At 51.5% G+C, this 19141-nt stretch overlaps 1 protein-coding gene across 1 annotated transcript; it reads left to right on the top strand.

The window, feature by feature from the left end:
* The first annotated feature begins 1512 nt into the window (after nucleotides 1-1512).
* On the top strand, nucleotides 1513-17632 carry LOC119243705 (alcohol dehydrogenase E chain-like). The gene is made up of 9 exons (XM_037509655.2): nucleotides 1513-1546; nucleotides 5153-5254; nucleotides 5853-5991; nucleotides 9287-9374; nucleotides 9460-9679; nucleotides 10885-11145; nucleotides 13556-13691; nucleotides 16145-16283; nucleotides 17291-17632. Exons 1-9 carry the CDS (start codon nucleotides 1529-1531, stop codon nucleotides 17313-17315), a joined length of 1128 nt encoding a protein of 375 aa, XP_037365552.1. The 5' UTR covers nucleotides 1513-1528; the 3' UTR covers nucleotides 17316-17632.
* The last annotated feature ends 1509 nt before the right edge of the window (nucleotides 17633-19141 follow it).

Below are 19141 nucleotides of genomic sequence, written 5' to 3'. Positions count from 1 at the left end.
ACAGCCGTCCCGGTGGGTGGCCCGGATGTTGGGGTGAGTTCTAAGGCTCTGGCTTGGTGGGACCAGTGGATGTGAAGCTGTTTATGAGACAGAGGTCTGTACAGATCTTGAAGGGATCACAGAGAATCTCTCAAAACCCAGATCCCCAAAATGAGCGACCCCTGGAGTTCAAGCAGCTACTTTTCCTTCCATTTTCAAGCATATTTCGAACTCCCTCTGTAGCCACCCTCTCTTCTGTCTTTAAAACAACCATAGGGCCAGGGAGCTACCCACATGGCGCAGCAGACCTCTCCTGTCTCGCCCGCTGCTCCCCTCAGCAGTGTATTTCGTCAGTCTGCCTGTTCTGCTCCCCGCTCTGTCTCTGGTGCATCCTCTCACCCCCGGCATCCCTGGCCTGTACCCCGGTTCTTGTATGCATAAATAAATGTTTAAAAAGAGCTCTATATTCGGGACAATGTGTTGGGCAGCAGCCGGGACTGTGGAGAAGAACAAGATGAGTCAGACACAGATGCTGCCTCAGGGAGCTGGTGCTGGAGACCGGAGGGGAGAGCAGGGCCCACCGCCTACTTCTGTGTGTGCTGGCTGTTGTGTGTGTGCTGGGTGCTGTGTGCTGGGTGTTGTGTGCTGGCTGCGTCTGTGCTGTTTGGGCCGCACACCTCCGCGGCCTGAACCGGGGACGCCTGCTCCCTCGCGGTGTGGGGTGGGGGCAGCAGCGCTCGGCCCCTGTGCGTCCGCGTCGATGTCCGCGAGGCCCCCTCGGGGCTCCCTTAGGCGACGCCCCCACAGGCGCGCAGCCCCGCAGCCCCACCACCTCCCCGCGGCCCCCCGCAGGGCGCCAGCCAGGGCCGCTCCGGGCTCCGCGGGTCCGCCCGGCCCGGCCCGGCCCGGTCTCGGGCAGCAGGGTCGCGATGCGCGGCCCAGCCGCGTCCTCCCACCCCGCGCACGACTCTCGGGGCGCGCGCCAGGCTGCAGGCGCCCTCCCCGGCTCGCGGCCCGGCACCCGCCGGCCTGGCACCAGCGCGGCCTCCGGTCGGCCCGGGCGGGATGAGGCTGCCGGAGCCGCGCCGGCCTCTCCCTGCCGCCCACCGGCGCGCGGCCCTGGACGCCCCGGACGGCCCAGCCGGCGGCGGCCGGGCGGACCCTCTGGACCCCCTGGACCCTCGGCGCCCGGCCGGGCCCGTCCTGTCCCCCGCACCCCCCCCCCCGCCACGGAGCGGGGGCGGGGCGCCCCCGGGGCGCAGGACCTGCGGGACGAGGGGCCAAAGGGCGCGCCGGGTAATGTTTACCCCACGGGGTCACGGGCGGGCCTGGCAGGGCTCTCGCAACCCAACCGGAGCGGGCCTGAGCCAGCCGCTGCCCGGCCTTCCTTGTTTGACTTGGAAGCGACGGCCGGGCCGGGGCGGGGGGGGCGGGGGGGCGGGGGGGCGGGGGGGCGTGCTGCGGGCAGGGCCGGGCCCGGGGCCACAGGCCCGCCTTATATGGCCGTGCGGTGGCCGGAGTCCACGGCCCCGCCCGCTGAGCAGCAGACATGAGCACGGCAGGAAAGGTAAGCCACGCTCTCCTTTGGGGAGTATGGTCTCGCTAGCACGGCACAGAAGCAGAATACTGCTCCATGAGTGGCTTAACGTCGGTTTGAGTCAGAAAGACGACTGTGCTCAGAGCATGCTTTACTCTGCAAGGGCAGAGACCTGGTGCAGCCGCGAGACCGGTGCGGGCATCTCTGACAGGAGTCAGAGCACCTGCCGCCTTGTCTCCGTTCCTGTGCTAGACGAGAGTGCAGAGCCTAGAGTCAACCACGACTGACTCGCAATGCAGCGTTAGAAGTGGTCTTAATCCAGGGCTTTTTGAATTAAGAACCAGAACTGAAATGTGTTATTCTTTGTAATGGCATCACTGTTATGAACATAGGAAAGCTAAGTCTGACAAAAGTCTCATGGGAAGGGGGCCTCCCCGGTGGCACAGCAGGTTCAGCCCAGAGCTGTGAAGCTGTCTGCAGCCTCCACAGTGCGGGTTCGATTTCCTGCCAGCCAGGGAGATACCCACATGGCATGGCAGACCTCTCATGTCTCACTGGCTGCTCCCCTCAGCACCGTTTTTGGTTTGTCTGCCTGTTCTACTCCCCGCTCTGTCTCTGGTGAATCCTCTCATCCTCCCGCACCTCTGGCCAGTTCTTGTATAAATAAAAATTTTTTTAAATATGTACCAAAAAAGTCTCATGAGAAGATTTGAGTCAGAGGACTTTGAAATGTCCTTTGGACTAGTGTGGACGAGATCACAATAAGCACATTTCTCTGGAACCATCAGCAACGTCACAGTTACAGAGCCAACACCAACATGCAGTTTCTGGCTCAGAAGGAATCTTTTTATTTTCAAAGATTTATTTTACTTATTTATGCATACAAGAACTGGGTGCAGGCCAGAGATGCAGGGATGAGAGGATTTGCCAGAGACAGAGTGGGGAGCAAATCAGGTAGATTTACTGGAATACACTGCTGAGGGGAGCAGCGGGGAGTTGGGAGAGTTCTGCTGCACCCCATGGGTCAGCTCCCTGGCCTGGGTTCAAACTTGTGCCGCAGTGGCTGGCGAGAGCTTCATAGAGCTGAGATTTATCACCCCTTGCACCACCAGGGAGGCCCTGACTCAGAAGGATTCTATGAAAGCACAGGAAATGTCCATGGAAACCCTACAGAATAAGGTCTTGACCACAAAAAAATGAACATTTTACAGAAAAATTATCTCTGGCACAGTTGGAGTTACTACTAGTATGTTGTTCTCAGTCCTCCATGGAGGCATGTCTGCCTGCTCAGAGCCCTTGCAGGTGCAGGGATGCCTGTGCTCAGTCGGCTGAGCCGCCCCACGTTGTCAGGCTGCTTAGGGACCGCTGTCCCGCACAGCCGCTGTGGCAGGCCACGTCGACAGGAGCGGCTCAGGGTGTGCCCGTGCGATGCAGCAGGCTCCTGGCAGCATCTCTGTGGAAGCCACATGTGCAGCCAATTGTCAGCTTTCTCATTCCAGCTCGATGTTCATTCATTCTTGGCTAGCATTTACAATGCATGTTCATTCTAAATTATGACTAAAAAGGAGAAAAATTAGGTTTGCCAAAATTCAGATGGTAAGAAACGAGGTTCAGCAGCAAGTGTGTGGATGAAAACAGTAGTGAGGGGCTCACAGCTCGGCGCCACGAGGGGCTTCGTCTGCCTCTGCCCCGCCTGCGTTACGCTCTCTTCAAACACTGCATGTCATAGTGCCTGGTTCGGGGGTGGCTGTGAGAATAACTACAACTGAAAAGCATTTAGAATAGTGCCAAGTGCACAGAAGTGTCCCAAACATTGTTACGCGCTGCTGTTACCATCATTGTTAGTTTAGTCTCTCGATAAAAAGTCCTGTGACTTCAGGGCAATCAGTCAGCACTGAGTCCACAGAACCTAATCTTTCCAGCCATAAAATATACCAGCCCTTCAGCAGCACCAGGCTGGGGCAGGGCATGGGGTGAAGGGTCAGTCTGTGGCTCCCAGCCTGTCCTCTGGCCCTGGGGTCGCCAGTGCTGACCACAGCAGACACTGCAAAGCAGGAGGGTTGACACATGTGGAAAATGAATTGTGAAAAGAGTGTTTCAATTGAATTTTTATCTTTTTTTGCAATTACTTACCCATAGATAACTCCAGGAAAAATTTCTCTTAACTGTACAAGTTTTGCAATAACAAAGCTAGGGTTTATATTAGATTCCCAGGCACTAAGATATGTGTTTGATTTTCACTTTTAAGCACGTTTGTGGGTAAGCGGTGCTCACTGGCAAATCAAACACACAGCTCTCCTGTTTTTAGTTGTGTGTGTGTGTGAAAGAATGTGAGTGTGTGTTTGTGAATTGTGTGATTGTGTGGGTGTGAATGTGGGTGTATGGAGTTTTGAACTCTGACTTTTGCTCAAATATAATCTGGAAGGACTCACTACATAAAAATCACATAATGAGACACAGTTGCCAAGGTTAACTGCCAGAGGAGCGATGTGGAAACCCTTCAGCCTTGGGAGGGGAATGGAATTGGAATCATGAAATCAGGCCATTTTGTCTTAGGCAGAGAATTGCACAAGAGATCAACAGCTTATCTTTTTCTTTTTTTTTTTAATTTCTTCTTTTTATTATTTAAATTTTATTTTTATATTCCCCATACAATTACAACCCCCTTATTTTGACCCCAATCCCTCCTTTCCCCACCCCCCACCCCCCCATAGAGTGTCTCTGGTTCATAGTTGTTGATTTTGATAATTTTTTTCATATAGTTATTCTTTTTCCTGGTCCCTTATTTAGGTTTTCTAGATTCCTGCTATGAGTGAGACCATCCGGTATTTTTCTTTTTACTTTCTGGCTTATTTCGCTGAGCATGATCCCTTCCAGCGCCACCCATGTTGCTGCAAATTGCATGTGTTTATCTTTTTTGATTGCTGAGTAATATTCCATGGTGTAGATGCACCACATCTTCTTGATCCAGTCATCTGTTTTTGGGCATTTGGGCTGTTTCCAAAGCTTAGCTATTGTAAACAGTGCTGCTGTAAACATAGGGGTGCAGGTGCTCTTTGGAATGGATGTTTCTGTGTCCTTTGGGTAAATACCTAGGAGTGGAATTGCTGGATCCTATGGAAGCTCTATGTTTAGTAGGTCCAGAAATCTCCACACAGCTCTCCACAGTGGCTGGACCAGTTTGCACTCCCACCAACAGTGCAGGAGAGTTCCTTTCTCTCCACATCCTCGCCAACATTTGTTGTTGCTAGTTTTTTTAATATGTGCCATTCTCACTGGCGTAAGATGGTAAGAGATCAACAGCTTTTCTGTGAACAGATACTGAATCTTTTGGAAAAACAATGATGCAGAACTTCGTGTACAGCCAACAGTTACTAAACAGCCAATTTCAGGGCCTTGTTAAGCAATCTCAGGAATAAACAACCCTTGGAGAAAAACAACTTCCCAGCGCCTGATTTTTTTGCTTATGCAGTTGCTTCACATGTTAAAAAGGTTTCCTCTCCGCAGATCAGAGGTTGTTGCTTTTCACAGGCTCTCGTGAGATCGCAGACCCGGGGCTATGCGGGGAAAGATGGAGGATGCAAGCCCGGCATTGAGAGCAGGAAAAACCCGGCCCTCTTTCTGTTCCGCTTCCAGGTCATAAAATGCAAAGCTGCGGTGCTCCGGGAGTTGAACAAACCCTTCTCCATCGAAGAGGTGGAGGTCGCGCCCCCGAGGGCCAATGAAGTCCGCGTTAAGGTGAAACTTTTTCTGCTTCTAATTAATTTTAGGTTTAACTTGTTCAGAGAACAGTAAACATGGAAGTAACCAAAAATCCATTAAGAGACATCTTTTACATGGTCATCAGATAGCAGAATTCCATTTGTGGTCAAAGAACGGTATAACTTGCCACATTTTTGAAAAGGAAACCAAAGAGTATATAGTGTGATCCCAAAAACAGATAAGGGATTTTCACATCTGTACAGGAAAAAAGCACAAAGGGACATATATCAAGATCTCAAAATAAACCAGCATTAGATGTTGGAACGGAAATGACTTATTTTCTTGGTGCTAGTGTGCAAAGATTTCAACGTCTCTGAGAAAGGATGCATTCTTATATTCAAGACGCGCATTTCAGAAACAATATCTCACTGATTATTCCCAGTTGTTTGATGCCAGAAAGGAAGCAGAGGAGGGTTTTACACTGAATACTCCTGGGGTGATCTAAATCGTTTCCATTTGGGAAGAGTCGGAATTATTACAATAACGATCACCCTTAAAACTCTGGAAGCGCAGAGTCGGAAGACGGCCTCCAAGGCCGTGTGGACACCATGACCACCTCTGCCTCTGCCCACAGATGGTGGCCGCAGGCATCTGCCGCTCGGACGACCATGTGGTGAACGGGTCCTTACCCACGCCGCTCCCCGTGATTCTGGGCCACGAGGCAGCGGGCGTGGTGGAGAGTGTGGGAGCAGGAGTGACAACCGTCAAGCCAGGTAGGTAGCCCCGCAGGGCGGGCCTGCAGCAGCCGCACCCAAACCCCAACCCCATCGCACCTGTCAGGCACAGCTCCTGGTAGATCCTGGCACCGCGGACCCGGGCACCTGCGCGCCTGCCAGGCCAAAGTCACAGCCGCGCCACTGGTGCACCTGCACTACGGGGCGCAGCCTCCGGTGGGCCCAAGAACTGCAGGATTGAGGGCGCTGACATTAATTTCTTAATTCTAAGAAATTACTTAGCCAGTACATTCAACTTCCTTCCTGACCAAATACTTAATTGACATGTGAATAGAAAACCGTAAGAGAAACTGCCTGGTTTGAATTTCAGTTCTTAGTATTTTCTTAATTAATAGTATTTTCTTAATTAATAGTATTTTCTTAATAAATTAATAATAAGTGACTCCCCTGTTTTCACCTCTGCTTCTTCCACCATAGCAGGAAAAACAGATAATCCACAAATTAAGTGATTGGCTTCAAATATTTGAAATCGGGTTCTTACGCTAAAACAAACAAACAACTGGGCCTCCCTTGGTGGCGCAGGCGGTTGAGCGCCGCACTGTGAAACTGTCCACAGCCTCTGCAGCACCAGTTCGATCCCGGCCGGCCCGCGAGGGTCCCACATGGTGCGGCAGACCTCTCCTGTGGCAACTGCTGCTCCCCTCAGCAGTGTATTTCGTCAGTCGGCTTGTTCTGTTCCCTGTTCTGTCTCTGGTGAATCCTCTCACCCTCCCGAGCATCTGGTCTATACCCCGGTTCTTATATAAATAAATAAATAAATAAATCTTTAAAATAAAATAAAATAAAACCAACTCAGTTAGGCTTGAGGTTTTCAAAGGAATGTTTTCTTTTTTATTTATTTATTTATTTATTTATTTATTTTTAATCTTAAATTTTATTTTTATATTCCCCCATACAATTGCAAACGCCCCATTCTGACCCCAATCCTTCCCCTCCCGCCCCCCACCCCCCAAAAGTGTCTCTGGTTCATAGTTTTTTGTTGATTTTGATTTTCACTTTCTTATATTCATTTTCCTGGTCCCTTATTTAAGTTTTCTAGATTCCTGCTATGAGTGAGACCATCCGGTATTTTTCTTTTTCTTTTTGGCTTATTTCGCTGAGCATGATCCCTTCCAGCGCCATCCATGTTGCTGCAAATTGCATGTGTTTATCTTTTTTGAATGCTGAGTAATATTCCATGGTATATATGTACCACATCTTCTTGATCCAGTCATCTACTTTTGGGCATTTGGGTTGTTTCCAAAGCTTAGCTATTGTAAACAGTGCTGCTATAAACATAGGGGTGCAGGTGCTCTTTGGAATGGATGTTTCTGTGTCCTTTGGGTAAATACCTAGGAGTGGAATTGCTGGATCCTATGGAAGCTCTATGTTTAGTAGGTCCAGAAATCTCCACACAGCTCTCCATAGTGGTTGGACCAGTTTGCACTCCCACCAGCAGTGCAGGAGAGTTCCTTTTTCTCCACATCCTCGCCAACATTTGTTGTTGCTAGTTTTTTTAATATGTGCCATTCTCACTGGTGTGAGATGGTATCTCATGGTAGTTTTGATTTGCATTTCCCTGATTGCAAGTGATGTTGAACATTTTTTCATATGTCTGTTGGCCATTTGCATTTCCTCTTCAGAGAAGTTTCTTTTTAGCTCTTCTGCCCATTTTTTGACTGGATTATTTTCTTTGTTGTTGCTGAGTCTCATCAGCTCTTTGCAGATTTTTGTGATCAGTCCTTTATCATTAGTGTTGGGTGCAAAAATGTTCTCCCAGTTGGTGGGGTTTCTCTTTGTTTTTGTTATTGTCTCTTTTGCTGTGCAGAAGCTCTTTAATTTGATGTAGTCCCAGCTGTTTATCTTTGCCTTCACTATCACTGCTTTGGGTGATGTGTCTGTAAAGATGTCTTTGATGTGCAAATCACGTAGTGTTTCGCCTATATTTCCTTCTATGTATTTTATGGTTTCAGGTCTTATGTCTAGTTCTTTAATCCATTTTGAGTTGATTTTTGTGTATGGTGTGAGGTAGTGGTCAAGCTTCATTCTTTTGCATGTAGCGACCCAGTTTTCCCAGCACCATTTATTGAACAAACTTTCTTTGCTCCAATGCATAGTCTTTGCTCCTTTGTCAAAGATTAGTTGACCATAAATCTGTGGGTTTATTTCTGGATTTTCTATTCGATTCCATTGGTCTGTATGTCTGTTCTTGTTCCAATACCATGCAGTTTTGATGATTATGGCTTTGTAGTATAGTTTGAAGTCTGGGAGTTTGATGCCTCCATTTCCTTCTTTTTTTTTCAGTAGAGCTTTGGCTATTCGGGGTTTTTGGTGATTCCATATGAATTTCATCAATAATTGTTCTATTTCTTTGAAGAATGCCATTGAGATTTTGATTGGAATAGCATTGAATCTGTATATTGCTTTTGGTAGGATGGCCATTTTAATAATGTTTATTCTTCCAATCCATGAGCAGGGGATGTCTTTCCATTTCTCAAAGGAATGTTTTCAATTCTTCTCTGTCCCATTTTTGTTAATATTCCTCAAGAAAAGAACTAAACATGAAGGGGCCTCCCCGGTTGCGCAGCGGTTGAGCGCTGGGTTGCGAAGCTGACCGCAGTCTCCACAGCGCCGGTTCGATCCCCGGCTGCTCCCCAGCCACTGGAGGAGGGTCCCACATGGCGCGCAGACCTCTCCTGCCGCCCGCTGCTCCCCTCAGCAGTGTCCTTCGGTCCTTCTGCCTGCTCTGCTCCCCGCTCTGGCTCTGGTGAATTCTCTCACCCTCCCGCGCTTCTGACTGTACCCAGTGCTTGTATAAACAAAACAAACAAACAAACAAATAAATAAATAAAACATGCCTCTATTAAAAAAAATTTAAAAAAAAAAGAACTAAACATGAAAAAATAAGCATCTGTTTCAAAGTGAAGACAAACATAGGCACCTTAGAAAACCGAGAGACAGTGGTTACAACGGCTGCGACCCAAACTGTGCCAGGAGACCGTGTCTCCCAAGGCCCCGGGAAGGCCACCCACCTTGCCTCATGGCAGGGTCGGGTGAGACGGTGTGTTAGCTCCCCCAGCACAGGCAATAAAAGGGGCTGCACATCCTCACCGGCCCCACCGCTGCCTGCCCATCGGGGATGTGCCCTTACCTGTCTTAGCCCGAGCGCAGTGGACTGCGACCCTGCCCCAGGGGCCAGCCTCGGCCTGGGGCTTCGCACGGACATGCTGACCGCCGAGCTTTCGGCCTGTCCCTCTGGGTGGGGGTTTCAGAAGAATTTCCTTTATTCCTCCAGGCGATAAGGTCATCCCACTCTTCGTTCCACAGTGCAGGCAATGCACCGTCTGCAAACACCCGGAGGGCAACTTCTGCTTGAAAAACCAGTAAGTTTCCGCCACTCCCCGCGCAGCCAGTGGGTCGGGCGGGCTGTGCTCCAGCCTCATGCGCACGCGTGCTTCTGCCGACCAGTTTGAAGACGCAGCGGGGAACCCTGGAGGACGGCACCAGCAGGTTCACCTGCAGAGGGAAGACCATCCACCACTTCCTGGGCACCAGCACCTTCTCCCAGTACACCGTACTGGAAGAGATGGCCCTGGCCAGAGTCGATCCGGCCGCCCCGCTGGACAAAGTCTGCCTCATTGGTTGCGGGTTCTCCACGGGCTACGGCTCTGCGGTCAAGGTGGCCAAGGTATGCCGAGCGGTGGGGGGCCAACCACACAGGCCTGTCGGGGCCTCCGGGCCCAGGACTCCAGCAAAGTAGCCCTGAAACACCCCACAGAACTCAGGGTGTCGAGCATAAGGTACTTGGGCCCGGGGAAGTGAGAGCGCGCCCTGGAAGCCTCAGAGAGACCACACGGTTGATGATAGTTAAGACAAGGCCAGGACGAGGCTCTTCCGCACCATCCACCCCAGGGCTCCAGACTTGGAGGCATTCGTGGTGCAGGGGGCTCAGCTGACCCCAGTCAGTGGCGGCAGGTAGAGGAGGGCGCGCTCGAGGAGCGCACACCCTCACGCCAGGTGCACGGAAGGAGGGTTTTTGTGCTGTGTCCTCCCGAGAGGCCTGCGCCCTGCGCTGGGCCCGGGACACACTGCTGCCCGCGTCACGCCCTGGGCGAGCACCGCGCCAGCCCCTCCTGTGAGTCTCCCTCTGCTGGTACGTGCGTGCCACAAGTATGAGCCCCGCCTGTCTGGGTCGCCGCGTGTCCCTGCCAGGGAGGAGCCTGGGGGGCACCTGGTGCAGGGTGGGAAGAGTGCAGCCCTGCCCAGCAGGGTCCTTCCTGCCTGCTTCTCCGGGGCCCTGGGGCAGTCTAAGGAGCCATTCCAAGCCAGGCTGAGCACTTGTGCTGGAACCACTGAGACTGGGGTGGGCGCTGTCACTGCGCTGTCCCACGACCTCTGAAAAGCAGGGACGATGACCAGCGTTGGCCCTGAGGGCTTCTGGCTCCCAGGCCACGCCCGCCTCCAGCCAGGGCTGGCCTGCGCCCTCGTGGCCTGACCCTCATGGCCTGCGCTGGACAGCAATCCTGCTGCAAGGGCTTGGGGGGACCAGGGCGGTGCCAAGGGCTGGCCAACCCATGGGTCTCGCACACCATGGTGGCTGTGCAGGCGCGTTGTGGGGCACAGGAGCTGGCACCGGCTGGCCACTGCTCTCCTTGGGGTGCGGTCCCCTTCGAGGGCCTGGCTAAGCACTGAGATTACAGCTCACAGGTGCGTCCAGTGTGAGCTTGAGCAAAGTCTGAGACCGGGGACTCAGCCCCACCTGTTGGCTCCAACACGAAGGACTGAAACCGCCAGGGCTGGCCAGCAGGCAGGACACGAGCGTGAGGGGCAAAGTCACGGGTGAGGCGTCACGCAGTCATCACTCAACCTGCTTCCCTGTTTCTGTGCACGCAGGTCACCCCGGGCTCCACCTGCGTAGTGTTTGGCCTGGGTGGGGTCGGCCTGTCTGTGGTCATGGGCTGTAAAGCGGCCGGGGCAGCCAGGATCATCGGGGTGGACATCAACAAGGACAAGTTTGCCAAGGCCAGAGAGGTGGGCGCCACCGAGTGCCTCAGCCCCCAGGACTCAGCGCGGCCGGTGCATGAGGTGGTGGCAGAGATGTGCGACGGGGGCGTGGACTTCTCCTTTGAGGTCATTGGCCGCATGGACACCATGGTAGGTCCTGGGGCGGCGCTGAGGTGGCCGCTGGTGCCCGCAGAGGCTCATGAGCAAGATTCCCAGGTTGTGTGTTAAGAGTGCTTCTTGGCTGCGGCTCTAAGGTGTGTTATCAGGATGGTCAGCTATTGTATGAGAAATCTCTGATCCATCTGACCAAACCTGTCTTAAGTACTATTTACCCTTTGGAGGGGGAAAGGGTTTTTTTTCAATTAAACAATTGTAAGTTTACTTAACTAATGATGAGCAAAAAAATTCAAACTCAAGTAAAAATAAATAAAAAATTCTTTTCTCAAATTAGCAAGTTTGATTTACCCCACATTCTTTTTTTTAAGATTTATTTATTTATTTATACAAGAACCAGGGTACAGGCCAGATGTGTGAGAGGGTGAAAGGATTCACCAGAGCCAGAGAGGGGAACAGAACAGGCAAAATGACGAAATACACTGCTGAGGGGAGCAGCAGGTGCCACAGGAGAGGTCTGCCGCGCCATGCGGGACCCCTGCCGACTGGCCGGGATGGAACCAGCGCTGCAGAGGCTGCGGACAGCTTCACAGCGCTGCGATCAACTGCCTGCGCTACCAGGGGAGGCCCTACCCCACATTCTTAACAAAAAAGATTTAACAATTTTATGTATTTTTTTTAAAGATTTATTTATTTATTTATGCAAGCACTGGGTACAGTCAGAAGCGCGGGAGGGTGAGAGGATTCACCAGAGCCAGAGCGGGGAGCAGAGCAGGCAGAAGGACCGAAGGACACTGCTGAGGGGAGCCGCGGGCGGCAGGAGAGGTCTGCGCGCCATGGGGGACCCTCATCTGGTGTCTGGGGATCAAACCGGCGCTGCCGAGGCTGCGGGCAGCTTTGCAACCCAGCGCTCAACCGCTGCGCCACCGGGGAGGCCCAATTTTATATGTTTTAATAGATTTCAGTTTTTAAAATATATGACATGCACTATGGCCAGCTGAATGATGAACAATTCTAGGCTCAATATCATTTCATGGGAGGAGATTCTGCCCAGTCTCCACAGCAGAGGGCAAGGGCTGGCAGAGTCAGCTCCCAACACTGGCAAGGTGGGTGTCGAAAATGGGTAGATGTTGGACAAAGGGGACAAACTTCCAGTTATGAGTAAGTTCTGGGACGCCAATGTAAGCATGTGGTTAATGTTAATATTGTATCATATGCTTGGAATACGCTAAGAAAGTAGAGCTAAAATGTTCTCACCCACAGACACACAATGATGACCACTTTAGACATGGACAGTGACCCACTGAAAAGGAAGATGATCAAGTGAATAAGAATAATTTTTTTAAGATGTATTTATTCATGCATACCAGAGATGGGGTGCAGGCCAGAGGTGTGGGGGTGTAAGGATTCACCAGAGACAGAGTGAGGAGCAGCGCAGGCAGATCCACTGAGATACACTGCTGAGGGGAGCAGTAGTGAGACAGGAGAGGTCGGCTGTGCCATGTGGGTCAGCTCTCTGGCCGGGGATCGAACTCATGCTGCAGAGGCTGGTGATAGCTTGGTAGTGCTGAGACTTAACCCCCTGTGCCCCCAGAGAGGCCCAAGAGACAATTTTTGATGATATAATCAACCTTATGTTATACAGTATTTACCATCAAAACAGTCAGTTTAAAATGTCCATTTTGGGGGGATGGGGAAGCAAATACTGTTTAAAAATTAACAATGATGTAAAAAATAAAAAAAAAATTTTAAATGTCCATTTATGGGCCTCCCCGGTGATGCAAGGGGTTAAGTCTCAGCACTATGAAGCAATTGCCAGCCACTGTGGCATGAGTTTGATCTCCAGCCTGGGAGCTGACCCACATGTCGCCGTAGGCCCCTCCTGTCTCCCCGCTGCTCCCCTCAGCAGTGTGTTTCAGTGGATCCGCCAGTTCTGCTCCCCTCTCTATCTCTGGGGAGTCCTCTCACCTCCTGCACCTCTGGCCTGCACCCCAGCTCTAATATGCATAAGTCAATAAATCTAAAAAATAAATATGAAAACAAAAAATGTCCATTTAACAAGTCAATGTAAGCTCACAGACTGCTTAAAAATCGTGTGACAACAAAACATTACCTTTATTTGTAAAATCAGCCTTTATAGATGATATATGTGTGTGTGTGTATATACATACGCATTTGTAACTATATTCTTTATTACTTTATAAGGGAGAATTAGCACAGAGTCATTCATCCATTGTCTCATTCAAAAAGTATTTTCTGGACTTTTCCAAAACCCATAGCTAGAGGTTCTGCGAAACAATGAAGAGTGAAGAAGCAAAGGGCATCATCTCTTCCCTCTACACACTCATAACCAGCCACGTCGGTGCCGAGGGCTCTATGGATCACGGGGCGGGGCGGGCTGTCAGAAGGTCCACTGTAACGATGCCACATGTCTGTCTGGTTGCAGATGTCCGCCTTGATGTGCTGTCATGAGGCATTCGGTGTCAGTGTCATCGTGGGTGTGGCTCCTGGTTCCCAGAGTCTCCCTCTGCATCCTGGGTTGCTATTGGGTGGACGGACGCTGAAAGGAGCAATTTTTGGTGGTAAGTTATTAGGCTTGAGAGCCTAATTCTTATTAACTCAGGATTTCTTCTGTTTTAAAGCAACAAGGTCAGGTTTTAAAAAGCAACATGGTTAAAAACAAATTAAAACTTGGGCTTAATCAACATTTATGGGATACTGTATTCCCTAAATCCAACTACCCAATCTTCTCAAGTGCATCGGGAACATTCACGAGGACAGACTATGTGTTAGGTCACAAAAAAAAATAATGCCAGTAAATTTTTGAAGATTGGAATTATATGAGTTATCACCTCTGAAGGCAATGGTATTAAAAGCTAGAAAGCAACCATAAAAAGAAAGCAGAATAAACATCTAATATGTGGAGACAGCACCAGATACTACTGAATAACTACTGGGATAATAAAGAAATCAAAGGAGAGATTAAAAAAATACCTGCAGACAAATGAAAATGAAGATACGCGTTACTGCAATCTATGGGATGCAGCAAAAGTAGCACAGGCCGACATCAAGAAACAAGCCAGAGCTCAAATAAATCACTTAACCTTATACCCTAAGTAATGAGAAAAACAAACGAACAAAACCACCCAATAAAAGAAAAGAAACAATAAAACTTAAGAGTGCAGATAAATGCAATAGAAAACAAAAAGACAGTCCAAAAGATCAATGAAACTGAAAACTGTTCTTTAAAAAAAAAAAAAAATCAAAGCAGACAAACCTCTAGCTAGGCTCACAGAGGAAAAAGAGGAGAAAATGCCAATGACTAGAACCAGAAATGAAAGAGGAGGTTACAGCAGACCTCTCAGAAGTACCAAGACTCAGAGGAAACCACTAGGAATAATTATATGCTGATAAATTTAATAAACTAGAAGAACTCGACAAATATTTAAAAGTACACAACCTTCTGAGAGTGAATCAGGAAGAAACAGAAAACCTGAACACAACAATCACAGCCCAGGAAACTGAAGCAGTAATTAGAGGCCTCCAAAAAAAACAAAAGCCCAATGCCAGGTGGTTTCACTAGTGAGTTCCCCCCAACCTTCCCAGGCCAACTAATTCCTACCCCCCTCAAACTCTCTGAAAAAACTGAGTAATAGGGGATGTTTCCAACTGCATTTTTGAGGCCAATATTACACTGATACCAAAAGTAGACAAGGACAACACACACACATACGCCTGGAGACCAATAGCCCTGATGAGCGCAGATGCAAAAATCCGCATTAAATTCTTAGCAAACAACAAAATTCACAAAAAGGATCACACATCATGACACAGCGGGTTTTTTCCACGGATGCAAGGATGGCTGAACAGCCACAAATTGATATTTCACCACATGCATGTATGATAAAAACTCTGGGAAAAAATGGGAATAGAAGGAACAAACCTCAGCATAACTAGGTCACATATAATGAACCCACAGCTAATGTCACACTCAGTGGGAGAAAACTGAAAGCTTTTCCTGTGCGAGCAGGTTCAAGACAAGGGCGTCTCTTTCACCGCGACTATTCAACATAGTATTGGAAATCCTAGAGCAATCAGAAAAGAGAAAGATATACAAGGAATCCAAAGTAGAAAAGGATTAAAATGATCACTATTTACAGACAACATGATAATCTACACGGAAAACCCTTAAGAGGACACCGAGAGAACTGCAGAAACAGTGACAGTGGCGTGCGGTCTGCAAAATCTGTGCACAAAAACGAGTCGTGTTCCTACACGCAGCCAACGAAAGTGAGGAGAAAGAACAGAGAACAGTCCCGTTAGAATGCCATCAAAACAGAATACCTGGGAAAACCCTTCACAGAGGAGATGAAACACTTCTATGGAACCTTAAAAGATCCTGAGTAGCCAAAGAAATTCTGACAAGAAAGAGAAAGGGAGGCATCACAATCCAGACTCAAAACCGTGTGACAAAGCGCCGGCCATCCCAGCAGTCTAGTACTGGAGTAAAAACAACGCGCAGGCCAGTGGGACAGACCTGGGAGCCCAGAGAAAGCCCACACGTGCACAGTGTGAGCCAAGACACATGCTGGGAACTGAGGCGGGGGGGGGGCACAGGGAGGCGGGCCCAGTGGGGTGGGGGTCTGGGGGCGCCGGGCGGGGGTGCGGCGTGGTCTCTGCATAACAGTGTTATAAAGCACGGTTTCCCTGATAGAAGCAATACAGTTAAACAGACAATGAAGTATAAATTCAAGTATAAATGGAGGATAATCCCTTTGTGTCTATGGAGTCCAAATGGAACGCGCCGTCCGCCTTAGCCCGAGGAGAGCTGCCTGTGCGGGCTCCTGCGTGCGAGGAGCCGGTGAACGGCAGCGGTCACTGGGGCGCCAGAGGCCACAGCACCCAGGGGGTGGACATGCGCTGCCCGCAGAGCCCTCGGGGTCTCCGGGAAACTCACTGAATTGCCTTGGAAAGTCTGCAGTTCTCTCCTCGCCCTGAAGTCTCGATCTGACGGCTGGTGTCGTTTTCCTTTCAGGCTTTAAGAGCAGAGATTCCGTCCCCAGACTGGTGGCAGAGTTCATGGCCAAGAAGTATGCCCTGGATCCACTGATAACCCATGTTCTACCTTTCGAAAAAATTAATGAAGGATTTGACCTGCTCCGTGAGGGAAAGAGGTGAATTTCACAATTCTTTGCATGGCGGACGTGGCCCACGGGAGAGGGTGGCGGGCAGCGGGCGTGGCTCTGGCCCGGACACGGCCACTGGGGGAGGCCGCGCGCGGCCCAGCAGGTCTGAGCAGAGGGTGGGCACCGCGGCGCCCGACTGCGGGGGTGGGGGGGGGAGAGGAAGGCCACCAGGCTGCGGTCGCTCGGCCACTAGAACCCGGTGATTTCCTCGCCCTGGGAAGTCCCGACATGATTCGGGCTGCAGCTCAGACTGCGAGCGGGTGTTCACGGTGAGCTGCCAGGATCCCACCCCGAGCAGAAAGGGCAGTACGCACGCCTGAGAGAGGCTGGTAAACACTCTCCTCACGGATTGTCTATAATGTGTGTCTCTATTGTGGTTTTTGAAGGTGTGCAGACCGTGTTTTCTAAAAGTATTTATGTTCTGGAAGGTCATTTTTAGGAAGGGCATTCGTTCCAGCATACATGTCACGTCTCTGGCCTTCCCGAGAATGAGGCGGCTCCCGATACAAATAAGCTTAGCATCGACTTCCAGCGCTCCTTGAGCATTTCTCTGTGGCAGTTCCCTTAAACCTTCAACACGGCCTTGCGGGGCTGCCTCTCGGGGTTTCCGTTGAGCAGCTTGGTGTCTGGGCTTAGCCTCCCCCGCCACGCCGAGAGGCACAGCCCAGAGTGAGCTCCGAGTCTCTCTCAGACTCTGCGTGTGTCAGCTGTAAGGTGGCTCTCGTATCAGAACCTGCCTCACGGCATCCTTGTCCGAGTGGGGGTTGACATGATGAAATGCACGAGGAGCGTCTAGAGAGCAGGAGCCACCCACGGCGGCTCGTGGCACCCGACGCGCGTCCGGGTCAGGACGCCGTGACTGTCCTTCCCGGAGGACAAGACGGGGCAGGCCAAGCGGACGCGCCGGTGGGAGCAGAGTGGCCTCCGGGACACCCACCTGGGCACGGTAAGTCAGCACTTCGCCGGCATGACGCTGTCTCCCGCTCCCGTTTCAGCATCCGCACGGTGCTGACCTTCTGAGAGCGCCAAGGCCCTCGCACTGCAACCCCTCAGCTCCTCCCTCTGCATCGCCAGCCAGGGAACATCATTGAGTTTTTTCTTCAGCAATGTTGTCAAGGGCCTCCCCGGTGGCGCAGCATTGAGCGCTGGGCTGCGAAGCTGCCTGCAGCCTCTGCAGCGCCGGTTCAATCCCCAGCCACAGGCGAGGGTCCCGCATGGCACGCGGACCTCTCCTGCCGCCCGCTGCTCCCCTCAGCAGTGTCCTTCGGTCCTTCTGCCTGCTCTGCTCCCCGCTCTGGCTCTGGTGAATCCTCTCACCCTCCCGTGCTTCTGACTGTACCCAGTGCTTGTATAAATAAATAAATAAATCTTAAAAAAAAAAAAAAGTAATGTTGTCAATAAATTACAGACAAGAATATGGATGTGGAATGATTTTCCAGCAAATGTTTATGATCTTAGTGAGGCAGGAACATGAGCTGGGTCACTGCGCCCCATAAACGCCCTCTCAGCCTTCTCCCCACATCAAGTCCTGTCCTCTTTCCCACCCAGGGGACACCCCATGTCTTTATTAACCACAGTCAAAGCCTTCGTTAGCCCCACACACGTGCAGGGCAGACAACTGTGCCCGGCTCCGGCTCCGCCCTGCACAGGGCCCAGCAGACGCCGCAGACGCTGCACCCCCGGCTCTCTCCTCTGGCTGCGGGGCCCCCACACAGAGGCCCAGCCCCAGGCAGGCCTGGGCATGAGGGTGGCTGTGCCTCTGGCACCAGCTCTGTCTGCACTGGCTGGTGGGGAGGAGGCAGGGAGACCCGGCAGCCCGGGCGGGAGGCGGGGCAGGAAACAGCCACAGCCCTGGGACAGCTCCCGCCCAGCACTCGTGGGCAGCAGCAGCGGGACGGCCAGCACTGCTCTTCTTCGGGGGGTAGGAGCCGCTCACCCCGTTACTGGAGCCCCAGAGTCCCCTGTTCCATCTTCAAAACTGTAAGCATTGTTGGCTAAACACTGTGCCTCAAACTCTTCACAGAGCATGAGACAGAGAGCCCACAGAGTCGGCATCTGCCCAGCGTACAGGACTTTCTGTCTCGATCATGTCAGGACTTGCTCCCATTCCCACTTCATCATCGTTTCCATTTCAGACTGAATTTCCCAATGGAAGCGTGAAGCGCTGGCGTCCACCGTCAGTTTGTTGCCAAGAGTACAACATCACGCTTTCCTGAAAATCCACATCTTACCCCACACTCCCTTCCCTCCCTATTAGCCTGTCTCCTGCACATCATTCAAAAGGTTCCAGAAGTTCCCTCCACTCCCCATAGCCCATCCTCGTAAACAAGAGTGACCCCCGCCATGTCCCCGAATCAGAGCGGAAGTGCTCTCTGAGACCATCTGTGAGAACTGAAAAAAGAGATACGGCGGCAGGTGGTTGGTAACCCCTGGGACGTCTCTCCACGCCCGACTGGCGCTCTCCTGCTGGATAGGCAGTGGCCACGCAACCGCGGCTTGAAGGAGCGCACATTTACACATTTATCCCTCATGGCTTCTGAAGGTCAGACGTTTGCGTGGCTCACACTGAAATGCTGACGTCTCAGGCCGCTGAGGCCCAGGACACTCGTTCTCAACCCCGAGATCAGGTGCTGTCTCCTCTGGGTGGGCACGCAGGGACTGCACAGGCGGCGGGCAGGCCCAGTTCCCCCCAGCTGGCCTGCCCACCGCCCGGCTTCCGGGTCACCCCAGTCTTGTGTGAGGTGAGTCAGTGTGGGAGCGAGGAGACCTCCGACTTTAAGAATCCAAGGCGAACTCCTCCCTAGGAGGTGGGAATCATGGGGGTCGCCTGAGACTCTACCACAACA

This window comes from Talpa occidentalis, unplaced genomic scaffold (genome assembly GCF_014898055.3).
Source record: "Talpa occidentalis isolate TD23 unplaced genomic scaffold, MPIMG_talOcc4v2.1 talOcc4.13, whole genome shotgun sequence".
NCBI classification, from domain to species: Eukaryota; Metazoa; Chordata; class Mammalia; order Eulipotyphla; family Talpidae; genus Talpa; species Talpa occidentalis.
The sequence above is the reverse complement of the archived record's forward strand: the minus strand, read 5'-3'. Positions and strand labels throughout refer to the sequence as shown.

Excerpts from the sequence above, each read along its gene's own strand:
- LOC119243705 (XM_037509655.2), top strand. Across the intron at positions 13,692-16,144 it reads GAAAGGAGCAATTTTTGGTG|GCTTTAAGAGCAGAGATTCC; the intron begins GTAAGTTATTAG and ends TTTTCCTTTCAG. Across the intron at positions 16,284-17,290 it reads CTGCTCCGTGAGGGAAAGAG|CATCCGCACGGTGCTGACCT; the intron begins GTGAATTTCACA and ends CTCCCGTTTCAG.